Below are 13,139 nucleotides of genomic sequence, written 5' to 3'. Positions count from 1 at the left end.
TTTACAGTTTTGGATTTGCCTTTTAAAAAGGTCATATTAAGCAAATTTTCAGGTTTATACTTTAATTTGGGGATCCTAGTATAAGAGGTTAACATATTTTAATTTTCAAATACACTATTTTTCTTATATGGTTCATTGCTGCAGCATCCCTTTCACACTGTCTTGAACACTCTGTTTTAGCTAGGCAGTGAGACATCTTGCCTCTGTTTGATCTTTGGTGAGAGCTGCACATGTGTATTACTTAATTGGCAGGATATTGCAAATCAGAGGCAGAGTGGGGAAGGTCATGCTAAGCAAGGTAGTTTGATCACCCCTACAGCACGAGCAACTGTATGTCTGCTGACTGACTGGAGTGTGTGTGTGTGTATATATATATATATATATATATATATATATATATATATATATATATATATATATATATATATATATATATATATATATATATATATATATATATACCTGTTACAAAGTGATACACATCATTAGGGGAGTAAAGGGCTAGATTCCAAACCACCAGCTCACTTTGGCTTTTTCACTTTGAAGACCTTTCACATGCACAAAAATGCCACATAACATAACAAATGAAAGGGAAAACACCCCAAAAGTGTAATCTGACTACTAATGAAATTTTACTTAATTTCGTTGACAGCAACAGTGTAATGTATCAATTAAAGCATTTAGTTTGTGTATTACTATACATTTTTAAGTGGACAATTTAGATTATGAGTAGTCTATACCTATATATTAGACGGGTACAAATGTAATGATGACTTGGATAAAGTATAAGTCAGGATGAGGATTTTATTCATTCATTCATTCATTCATTTATTTAGGACCGAGTTTGTGCTTTTATTCTGAAGGACACGGCACCGGAAACCGAGTGTGCTCGAAACCGAAAGTTAGAGCTGAAGAGGAAACAAGTTAAAATGGAGTCTCGCTGACGTTTCCCTACATCTTCTAGCTTCTTTTATCCATATTACTTATTTGCTGAGAGACGTTTTTGCCTCTGTGTAGTCATAAACTCGCGGTGTGAATGTAGGAACGTTAATAACGTTTTCGTAACAGCAGCGGCGGAGGGAGACAGCCTGCACGTTACAGAGACGTTAGCACGGAGAGTTCGGTTTTTTGGGACGTAACCGGCTGAACCTGCTGCGATAAGTGAGATTTAAGTCACCTGCACACCTGCGGCGCGCGAGTCTGACTCTGCCACAGACATGGACCCGGACACTGAGGTTGAGCGGTGAGTGTGGAGACAGTTTGTAGCGTCTGCCATCTTTGATTGTAATCACTTTGAGAGCTTGTTTAACACTTTGGCAAGTTACCGGACTTTAACGTTGAATCACTTTACCCAGAATATCAATATCAATTTTGATAATTAAGTTGTCTTTGTTAATCTACTTAAGCTCGTTTGTTAGCTCTATAGTTTATTAACTACTTACAGTGTAGTGGTCTCGCCTGACACACCCACGCACGCCCAGCACGTTCGTTCAGATGTCAGACTTTTTGCGCACCTTTCAGAAATGTTTGGAAAACTTGTCACTCCAACAAAGATTGATATTTCCAACTTCCCCCCAGATGAAATGTGTGTCAACAAGTTCATTGTTTGTTTGTTTTTTAGCAAAATATTACATTCATAAAAAAATTTAAAAAATGGGACACACTCTAAAAAGTTACAGATTTGAAATCATATTTGACTTCAGTTGAAACTTTTGATCTGAAAAGCAGAAATTGGAAAACAATCGGACTATATAAATATTTTAACTTTTCACCCTCTAATTAGCAGACCTCTAAACCATTGTTTTTAATTTGTTTGTTTATGTTTGGTTGTGCTGAAAATGGACTGGTATGTTGAACTTGTATAATTTGCCTGTAAGTATTTCAAGTTATCGAATACAAATAACAAACAAGCCAAAAAGCTTTCATATCTTGTCAACTCTTTCCTGACTTAACAGATAAACATCCCAGTAAAATACTCTTGGCCATTAATTACCTTTTGTACTGATTTAAAAACCAGCCACATGCACAATAACACCTTCTTTCTGTCATCCTCAGCATCTTGAGGCAAGAGAGGGAGGATGATGAGGATGACGAGGAGGAGAAGAAGAAGCACCAGAGGCCTCCCTCCAGCTATGGCTCGATGAAGAGTGACAGTGAGGAGGAGGAGGAGGAGAAGGAATGTGATGAAGAGTCTGGACAGGCCTTCTTTCCCCCGCTTCCTGTGGTGCTACCTGGGTCGTCAACTCATGGGGGGACAGGGTACTGTGTCTCGGTTTGATCATTGAGCTTCATCCCAGAGTGTATATTTGGTCTTTATTGTTGTTTTGGCCAGTTTAGCACAGATGGTATAACTTCGCACCGCTACTGACGCTACTTTTTGCTGTGATCTTGCCAGTTTAACCTGGCACCTGATCTCGTGATGGCCGTGCTGTTTAATTATTATTCCTTCCCAGTCTGTTTCTCCTCTCTGGGCTCTAGGTGCCAGCGCCTGTTTTCACAAAACTCACAAGGTTGATTTCCTACCCTCTAGGCTGGCCTTGGATTGATCTTTAGTATAGTATGCAAGTCATTTTGTAGACTTAAAGATTTTTTTGAGAAAGATCATGTAAAGGTAAAGGTTCCTTTCAGGAGTATTTCTAAACAGCCTACACATGATACTGGAGGTTGCTTTTTCCATATTCAGAGTTACAAGACTATCTACAAATCTCACTGAGCAGTAAAATTTGAACATCCTACATTTATACCAAGGATTAAACAACTGTACACCAGTGTTTCCCTAGATTTGTGGAAGACTTAGGTATGCCTATTTGGCAGAGAAATCTGGGGGTCCTCCCTCAAATAAATGTTACTTTTTAACAATAAACATTTGAATTTACAGGATTTTTAGACTATTGGAGTAATCCAGGGACAAACTACATACATTTGATCTGGGAAAAGTAATTAAGTCAGTTTTAATCTCACTCTCCACATTGATATTACCTACATTTATTTGGTTTTGTGGTGGCCGAAACGGCCTAGGTGCTGCAACTAAGCGTTCTAATACTAGGAAAACCCAGTGTGCACCCCGTGTGTTTGTGCGTAATGCACCACAGTCCTCTGAAGTCAGCGTAATCAGTGATATCAGGGTTTGCCAGGTATCCCTGCTGTAATACACAGGTATTGCAACACACAACTTCATAAACTTTCAGTGTTAATGCTTTTGGGATTCAGCCAGAATTTTAAAGCAAGGATCTATTTAAGAACACACTGAATGTTTTTAGTAAAGAGCAAATGATTGTAATGGTCTACTGTGTTATATTGTGAACTTCAAGTTTGCTTTCAGTGTCTTAGAAACATCTAATAGGAGGTTAACCAGGTGAATTCTTTGCCAGGTTGCAGATGATTCGCTCAGAGTCTCCAGAGACGCTCTACACCATGACCACGCAGCAGACCAAACCGCCAGGAGCTGTAGTCATTGAGACCAGGTGGAAGACACACACGCACACACACACACACACACACACACACGAACATAATTATCTGTCGGAATCTGGGCAATGCGATGAACACCAATAGCTATGTTGATTAATGCTTTTTTGTAGATGCACGTAAGTGCACAATAAGTGGAAATCTATTCATTGCTCTCATTCACCACTATCAGAAATTTGACAGGAAAATTAATGAATGTGTGACTAAATAATAGTGAAAGGATTCAACTTAACAGAACTGTAGCGCAGCTGAAAGATTACCAAAGAGTTAAATGTGCCTAAACAGTTTTGGGTTGCAGTGCTAGTCACATCTCTGATTGCACTGATGTGTTTTCTCAGCAGTAAATAAAATGAGACCACTAGGCTGTCATTGGTCATGTGTTTACTTGAAGATACATTTAGATACTTAAGATACATTCAGTATAGCCTATTTAACTATACAAGTGGGAACTATCTTTAAAAGGTCTCTATCTAAAAGGAGAGAAAAACCTTCATTATGTGTTAATCAATATGCTAAATGCAGTTTTACCTCAAGACCTCAGGTGATCCTTGGATGAGATTTGCAGTGCATGTTCTGACCCCGCTCCTTTTGTCTCTTAGGTCATCTGATCTGGGTGATTTGTCAGAGAGCGATGAAGAGGATATGGATGAAGTTTTGGTAACTCATTCACCAGAACCACCTGAGCCTGTTGAATTTGATGAGGCAATGCAGACTGACGAGAACAGCCAGCCGGGCAGACTGCACCCAGAACAGGACCTGCCGCATATATTCAGGGTGGGTACATCACGTTTGGTCCACAATGCTTAGTATTGAGAGGTTGTTTTGGTATCAGGACTTTGTTAGACCTGATGATGCATTTTCAGTTACATATTGATGTGATAATCCAAATAAAAATACAGTCATCTATTGATGTCTGACTCAGTTGTTAGATATGTTTAAAAACCTTCAACACTCCCTGTTTAGATTAAAACACTTCAAATGTTAACAAATAACTTTGTGTCATTTTCTAATTTAATCAAGTTTGTTAAATGCTCCATATGATTGAAATTAATGCTGACATGATTTCTGTAAGACCACATGATATCAGAAGCCTTTCTCCCTGTCTGCAGAGTGTCCAGGGTGTTCTGTCAGGCCTCACTCCAGAGGAGCTTTACAAATTTAAAGTCTGGTTTTACCAATGGGAACCAGCCATAACTCAGCAGCAGGTGATGGATGGAGACCTTCTTGATTTTGTGGACAGGATCATGGAGATCCTCGGTAAGAAAGCTATAGTGCATGCAAAGTAAATAGTGCAAAGGGAGCGAAACATTTAGAGAAATACATTTTGACTTTTGGCATGGCGGATGTGAAGAAAACTCTTTGTCTCCTTTTATCTGTATTTGAAATCTCGCAACAGTAAAACTCAGTGTCATGAAACTAAGGATACAGCTTCGTGGATAGCACAGGTACTAGTGTCAGTGATTGCTTACTCTCTTTATTTTCTCTTCAAATTCTGTCCTGCAGGTCAGGATCGTGCCCTGTTACATACAATTAGTAGCCTGGAGCAAGTCAACAAGAAAGAGGAAGCAGAGGAACTGAAGAAAAAGTGCAAAAGAGGCAAGTGAACACTGGTTTTATTTGAGCACACTGGCTAATACTGGTGAAATCTGATGTATTCATTGAACCTGAATGTAGTGGCAGTGTGTTTTTGACATGACTTTTTAAAACAAGTTTTGTAACTGAGCACTGTGGTAGTGGATGGTACATGTCAACCATGTGATTTTGATCTGACTGTCCTCCTCATCTTTCTCTACCTTCAGCGTTGATGCGTTTTCAACTGAAGCAGTATTTGATCAGAAAGCACCAAGTCATCCGTGAGGGTGTAGTTCGAGCCGGAAGACAGAACATGCTGGATACAATCTACGTTCAGCCCCATATTTCCACCTGTGGTTATGGAGGAATCGACCCCTCCCATTTGTTCCCACAACAACCTCCGTCACCTGTCCAGGTCCCCAGCCCCGACACTTATGTCGACCTGAACAATCTTTTCCGGCTACAGAAGCCCGATGGTCAGCCAGTCAGGACAGTGGTGACCACTGGAATTCCAGGAATTGGGATGTCAGTGTCTGTGGGAAAATTTGCCCTCGATTGGTCAGAACTGCGTGCAAATAAGGTGATTCGAAACAAACACAAACTGCCCAGCTCCAAACAGCAGACTGACAACATTAGTGACCAGCTAGAAAACCTTTAAGAGCATTCCCTCATCTAAACAGCCGGAATTGTTTTGGTCTTATATTCTTTGGATCACCATGAACGAAACTCCAAATGAATGAGGAAGTTGTTGAGTGTCTTTTGGATGTAAATAGGCAAAGGGATTGTCAACTGAAGTGTGTAACAAGATAATATGGCAAATGTGTGTGTGTTGTCGACTTTGTTGTGAACATCTGCCTCTAAGTGACCAAAAAAAAAATATTCTTGCTGCTTTAATGTTGAATTATGTAGCAGTAGGGACATGCATGAGACACTGAAAACATCTGACAACATATGAATATGTTGTCATTATATCATCATATTTATTTTTGAATTTAAATGTATAATTTAGTTATATTTCTTTTATTTTTAAAACCTAGTGGTAAGCTGATGCAATGGCTCTTTCTCACCTGTAATTCTAACCGGTGAAGATTAAGTTTAACTTAATTTCCCGTGACTAACACCATTTCCTTGTCATTCTTTGCTCAGGATTTGCAGTTCATCATCAAACTTTCATTTCGAACCTTCTGGTATCTGCGAACCAAAAACCCTCTTCCCTCAAAGAAGCCTGAAATGTCCGTCATGGAAATCATTGAATATTTTCATAAGGAGTGTAAAGACACTACATTCCTGGAAGAAGAGGATTGTAAATTTCTCATCATCATGGACGCGCTTGATTGTTACCAAGCCCCTCTGGACTGGGAGGTATCCCATCTGCACACACACACCTCCACATTGAATTATTGACAACTTATCAGCACCATTCAAATTCTAAAGATAGATACTAATTTGTAACTCATAAGAAAAAAAGATGTTTTTACGTCCTTGCCAGTAGAGTTATTTAAAAGATGTAAACATCCACTTTCCATATCCACTAATGAGGACAATGCTGATTTTTCACATTAGTAATAGATAGGACTTCTCAAAGTGCAAAATACAAATTGCTAGGCTACTAATTTGTTCCTTATCTAACAAAAAATGACTTGAAAAAACACATATATTTGTATTTGTGTTTAAATGTGGTTTTCTTTTCTTTAGAATGCTCCAGTCATAAATGACAACCACACCCCAGCACATCCTGATGTCTTAATTGTAAATATCATCCGAGGCACTGTGCTTCGTGGTGCCCGCGTCTGGGTCCTCGGGAGACGGGCTGCTGTCTCGCAAATACCACCTCGGTTTGTAGACGCTGTCACGGAAATACAGGGCTTCAGGTGTGTGTGTAGAAGTCTTATTTTAGATTTTTTTGTATCTCGTTGTACTTGCTGCTGGTTTTACCCTCTCGTATATATAATCCTGTAAATATGTTTGGTTCTGTACAGTAACAATGTAAAAAAGGTTCACCACTAGACTTAAATTGAGTTAAATTCATTTTAAACTGTTTCAGTAGTTACATTTTTATCTTTTTTCCACCTCTTTTTTTTTCCAGTGATGAGATGATAGACGAATACCTGACCAAACGCTTTGATGGCGATCTACCAACGAAGATCATTGCACATTACAAGCGCGTCCCGATGCTCCGAATTCTCGCTCGTCAGCCATTTGTCAGCTGGATGGTGGCCACAGTGTTCGAGCGGTGCTTCCGTTATCGGGGATATGGGGAGCACCCCCCGAGGCTGACACCGTTCTATGTCAGCATCTTGATCGTCCAGATCAATCGCAGGCTGCAGTTCTACTATGGGAAAGGGGAAAACGAACTGGTAATTTGAGGGTTTTTTTTGTCTTATAAGTGATGGTTGGTCTATGGTTGACAAAAATGTAGAGCCAAAAGAAAGGAAGGTCTGACGGCGGGCGATGTAAATCGGTGTGAATTTTCCCTATTCAATGTACACTTGAACTGTTATAGATTTTTTAAGGTGAGCCTTGTTTTGGGTGGTTTATTTCGCTTTTTCTCTTGACCCCGTTTACTGCAGTACAAGGCTGAGCGTCCGTCCCTATCGTCTATCCCTTTAAGACTCTAATTAATGTTTGTGTTGTTTTTTTTTGTTTTGCACATTCCACTGCATCAGTAATCAAAACTTCTGCCTCAAAAATGAACCCCCTGTACCCCTGTAAAAATTGAGCTTTTATTGGAAATTGAATGTTTAAAAAAAAGACAGAAGAGACATTTGCCCAGAAAGGCTAATGAACATCTCACCTCCATCATTTCGAATTTCTCATTTTAGAAATGGTCCACTGACGACAAGAACCTGGTGACAAAGATGGGCAAGATGGCCTTGAAGATGCTGGAGAGAAACAAGAGTGTGTTTGTTGAAGACGACTTGAAGGAGTACGGCCTGAAATTGACGGAGGTGGCAGTGTACTCCGGCGTGGTCACTGAGCTCCCTGCTGCATCTGCAGATGGGAGAAGGACGTTCTGCTTTATACACTACACTGTCCAGGTACAACTCTCTCCATCTCACAGAGTTTGATGCTAGATGGCTGTTTTTTTTAGAATGTGCCTGCTGAAGAAGGGAACGTTTCTCTTTGCTAACCTTAAATCTAACACATGTAGGTGTGATCATCATTCTGTGACAACCCAAGTACACTGAGAATGAACCTAGTACAGTAGTAATAATGAGACATTATTTGTCTAGCAGTTAAACTTTTGAAATGAACATTTGCTATTCATATACTCAACGAGGGAGAAGGGATAGATTCTTTATCGGGAACCCCGTTATACAACATAATGTAGTACGTAAGTAGATATGCTGTTATGAATTTATAAGAAGACAATTTGAATATTTTGGCGATGTTTATTTTGTACTTTGCACTTAGACAACACTAGATGTTTTATTATCTGGCCATTAGTTCAGATATAATGGAAGGAAAAGTGTGCGCATATGCGTCATCTTTCCGCCAGGTAATATAAGATCGGTGAGGTGCTGCCTATCGTTTATCAGAGCTGTATTTCTCTTTTGCTTTCTTTGTCAATGTAAGTCCTGTGGTTTTGTACTGAACCGAAATGTGAGACATGGGAAACACACACATCTCCTGACATCAACTGACTTGACCTGAAGTGCTCAGAGGTGCTGCTACTATTAAAGTCACAGTGGAATGGGAGCTAGAGCATCTTTGCCTTATCCTGTCTGATGTGATGTGTTTAATTGGATTGTGCAGAAATGGATGTGACTTAGTGAATACGGAGCAGTACAGGACCTCCACCTGCCTCACCTATGGTGTTGGATCAGGGGGAGAAAGATGAAATAAATGAGAATGAGATAAATCGACTTTAAAGGTGAAATATATACAAGGTTGCCTCTCTGTATTAGGTCGCAGAGATATCTGTTAAAGTTAGCATGCTAACCAGTGAGCCCTGTTGCTCTGAGCTCCCAGTCTGGGCAGAGTCAGCAGTTGGATCTCTTGCTACCTGCACGGATAACTCGGCTTAATAGCTACAGTAGCTGCAGTTAGTGGCTAGGTGTGGAGTTGAACCACCTCCGAACCATGACGCCATTTTGGTTACAATGAAAATTTTATTTAGTTGCTCCAAACCAGATTTGATTTACACCTTGGTGTATAAAGATATTTATTCACCAAGGTGTGTGATGAAAAATATTTTAAGCTTTGTGCAAGAAAAGAAAAGAGAAAAAAACAAGTAGTTTTTGTATATTTGGAAAAAATAGAAAAAAAAGATAATAAAACAATTTACACAGATTAACACACTCTTAGTAAAAATGAATATTTAACTTGGTGTTGAATAACAAAACTCGCAGCTTCCTGTAAAATATTCCTGTAGCAGAGACGCATGCCATTACGCTGCCTGCCCCTGGGGATATTCCCAGAAGAAATAATCCAAAACCACTGTATGTCCTCTTTCCTCCAGGAGTTCATAGCGGCTGTGTACGTCTTCACGTTGTTCCGCTTAGAAAACAGGAACGTCCTGGACTCCGGGTTGTTGCAGATGCCCAAGATCTTCACCTCCAAAGATCAGACCAAATCAGCAGCAGGCCTGGTCCAGTGTGCCCTGGAGCGAACACTGAGCGCCCCACTGGGCCAATACGACATGTTCCTGCGCTTTCTGTGCGGCATGCTTTCCCCGGACTGCCACCACAATCAGATGAGCGGGTGTCTCTTCAGCCGCAACTCGCCCAAGGTGAGTGGGCTGGATGAGGCGCAGCGGCTGCTGGAGCAGACAATACAGAACGCTGAAGAGAGCAATAGAGACCGAGTGGAAAACTTAAAGGAGTGCCTTAGAGAAATGATCCAGGAAGATGAGTGACTCTGTGAGATTGAATCAAGACAGTCGGCACTGCTTTAAGAACTCTAAATCACTTTAAGAAGTGATTTGATCGGAAGGGTTTGTGTCATTTAGGCTTTGATAACATTAAATGTCTTATGATGTTTTTGATATGCGTAAAAGAGTTGCACCAGACAAAATAAAATGTTATTCTATGCATTTCTGTTTCAGAAGTCTGACACGTCTTAAAACGAGCACTAATAAAAATGCGTTCCCTCAATGAATTTGTACTTCACACAGCTGTTATCTTTTATTTAATGGATATTTTTCTCCACCCCTAAATACATTGAAGTGATAAAAGAAGAAACGAACTCTTAAGATTCATAAAATGTAAACTCAGCAGCAAAGATCAGAAAATGTAACTAGAAAAATTTGTATTTCCTATGAAAATACAGTGTGAATGCTGAAGGCTGAAACGCTCTAGGAAATCTGCTGAACGTCCTGCCGAAAAGTTGAAAAAATCAAAAAGCTGGAAAAGTTGCAACGTTAAAGGCCGAAAGACCTTAAAAAGTTGAACATGTTGATAGTTGAACAGTTCCACAGCTGAACATAAAGCGGAATGTTTTAAGGAGTTTAAAAGACAGAAAGATGAATATGTGAAAAGGCCAAAAAGCTGTAGAGCAATAAGCCTGAAAGAGCTTGAAATGGTGAAAAAAGACTGACAAGGCCAAAAAGTTGTATATTGAGAGGGCAGAAGGAGCTTAGAAATGTGAAAAAATACTGAAAAGGTGGAAAATTAAAGCAAGAAAGAGCTTTAAAAGGTGAGAAAAGTCAGAAAAGGTGGAAAGTTAAAAACAGAGAGAGCTTAAAATGGCTGCATCTTCTATGTAAAGGAAAAGATGTGGGATTCAAATCCAGCTGAAGAGAATTCTCTCTCCAGTGTTCCAGCTGCTCTCCAATCAAGTGATTGTGTCACTCACTCTCACTGACGCAATACACACGCATTCTACAGATACACACGCTGGAGACGTAGCAGAGACAGAATGTCCCCATAAGAATGAATGGGAAAATGCCTCCCAAACCCCTGCAATTTTACAAAAAAACCGTAACTGTCCATGTTGAGTGAAAGGTTTTGGATCTAAATCAAGCTGAAGAGAACTTTGTTTCTCACTTTTGGAGCTGCTCTACACTCTGGGGTGCAGCAGTTGATGATGTCACGCACTCTAGCTCACGCAATACACACCCATTATAAAGTCAGAAGACGGGCTAAAAGTTCTTCAAACTAAAACTGTGATTAGTCCAAAATTGTACAATATCTTTAAAAACTGAATACAAGCCCAGTAGTTTTTTTTTTATTGTTTTCACAATATTACAAAGAAATATAAAGAAATGTAATTACATGTCATGAACAAACATGTCAACACTGGTCTTATAAGATTTCAAGTTCTTGGTTGGGAATAAAGTTAGTGAGTTCAAAAAAATAAAAAATAAGTAAATACATAATATTAAAGCAATAACATTAAGTACTGCAAAGCACCACAGTTTACATGTCCCCAGGCACTTCCATCAAATGAGACAAATCCGTCCTCAATACATAGTTAATAAAGGGGTCCCAGATCTGGTGGAAAATATGTATTCTGTGTTTTATTGTATATGTTATTCTCTCTAAAGGGAGAGTTGAAGACAGTTCAGACAACCACTTCTTCACACTTGGGCTACTAGTGTTTTTCCACGAGATGGCTATTACTCTCTTTGCCATTAGCACGATGAAGTCCACAAATATTCGTTGATGTTTTTTAAACTTCAAATTATCTGGATATAGACCAAATATAAACAAATGTGGGATTAATGGTATTTGAATTTGTAAAATATTTTGAATACATTGTTTTATGTCTTGCCAGAATTTTTGTATTTTTGTACATTGCCAAGTACAGTGGAAAAAAGTACCTTTTTCCTTCCCACATTTAATACAAGTATCAGGTATAGCACTGTTATATTTGTGAAGTTTTTCTGGAGTGATATGTTCGCATCAACCAGTTGTATTGTAGTATTTTCAGGCGTGTATTAGAAGTTCTTGATTGTGTTTGAGAGCATGCTTCCCCCCATTTTTCTATTGGGATGTCCTCCTGTAGATCTTCTCTCCATGCTCCCAGCCTTCCTGCTGATGTTTCTGTGCTTCCATCTACTAGACATTTATATATTTTGGATATTAAACCCCTCCTTAAGCAATCCATATTCATTAATTTTTCTACAGTAGACCTTTCAGGGATGCATAATGTTTGATTTTGGTGTGTTCTAATGAAATTTCTCAACTGAAGGTATTTAAAAAAGTGGTTTTGGGGTATATTAAATTTATCAACTATTTCTCCAAATGACATCAGCACTTTTTGCGAGTTGTAAAGATCTCCTATTTTTGCCAGTCCTTTAGTAGCCCAAGATTTAAACCCCCCGTCTGTTTTACCTGGAGGAAAAGAGTAATTACCCCATATAGGGCTAAAAATAGAAAGGGGGGGTGTTTCTCTCAGATACTTTTTAACTTGATGCCACACTACAATCATATTTTTCACAATAGGGTTTTTTGTGGTTTTTTTTGAGGATTTTAGTGCTTGCTGAGTACAGGTATACCGGGAGGGGCAGATCTAGCCGTAGTTCTTCCATACCTTTCCAAAGAGGAACGTCTCTTTCTGCAAAGTAAAACAACATTGTTCTTAATTGGGCCGCCCAATAGTACCAGAGAGGGCAGGGACATTTGAGTCCCCCTCTATCATACGGTATGTACAGTAATTATAGTCGCGTCCGGGGGCGTCTATTATTCCACAAGAATCTAACAAACAGTCTTTTAAGCCGTGTGAATAGATTACTTGGAGGGGGAAGAGGAAGATTTTGAAACAAATACAACAGTTTGGGCATTATGTTCATTTTAAGGACGTTTATTTTTCCTATTAGTGACATGGGTATGGGTGTCCACCTTTCCAGTAATTTTGAGATTTCTTGGAGTAACGGTTCATAATTACTAGCTACGATATGCTTAAGTTGTGGGGCAATTTGAATGCCTAGATATGTAAAACAATCCACTATTTTAAACTGAGTGGCTGCTCTAGGAGGATTTTTGCTTTCTAACTGGTTTAAAAGCATTATTGATGATTTTGATTTGTTTAATTTATATCCTGAGATTTTTCCAAATACACTAAGAAGTTCTAGTAGCTCAGGAATGGATTTTTCCATCTTTTAAAGGAATATGATTACATCATCTGCAAACAGAGCCAGACGGTGTTCCCGTTGT

The 13,139-nt window shown here is 39.2% G+C and overlaps 1 protein-coding gene across 1 annotated transcript; it reads left to right on the top strand.

Annotated features, from left to right (window-relative positions):
• Nucleotides 1-871: 871 nt before the first annotated feature.
• nlrc3l (NLR family, CARD domain containing 3-like) lies at nucleotides 872-10,140 on the top strand. Its single transcript, XM_037084651.1, has 12 exons — nucleotides 872-1,243; nucleotides 2,056-2,259; nucleotides 3,372-3,464; nucleotides 4,068-4,242; nucleotides 4,578-4,725; nucleotides 4,972-5,064; nucleotides 5,268-5,620; nucleotides 6,187-6,402; nucleotides 6,736-6,911; nucleotides 7,127-7,397; nucleotides 7,863-8,078; nucleotides 9,503-10,140. Exons 1-12 carry the CDS (start codon nucleotides 1,218-1,220, stop codon nucleotides 9,896-9,898), a joined length of 2,367 nt encoding a protein of 788 aa, XP_036940546.1. The 5' UTR covers nucleotides 872-1,217; the 3' UTR covers nucleotides 9,899-10,140.
• The last annotated feature ends 2,999 nt before the right edge of the window (nucleotides 10,141-13,139 follow it).

This window comes from Acanthopagrus latus, chromosome 2 (assembly GCF_904848185.1).
Source record: "Acanthopagrus latus isolate v.2019 chromosome 2, fAcaLat1.1, whole genome shotgun sequence".
Classification (NCBI taxonomy): domain Eukaryota; kingdom Metazoa; phylum Chordata; class Actinopteri; order Spariformes; family Sparidae; genus Acanthopagrus; species Acanthopagrus latus.
The sequence above is the reverse complement of the archived record's forward strand: the minus strand, read 5'-3'. Positions and strand labels throughout refer to the sequence as shown.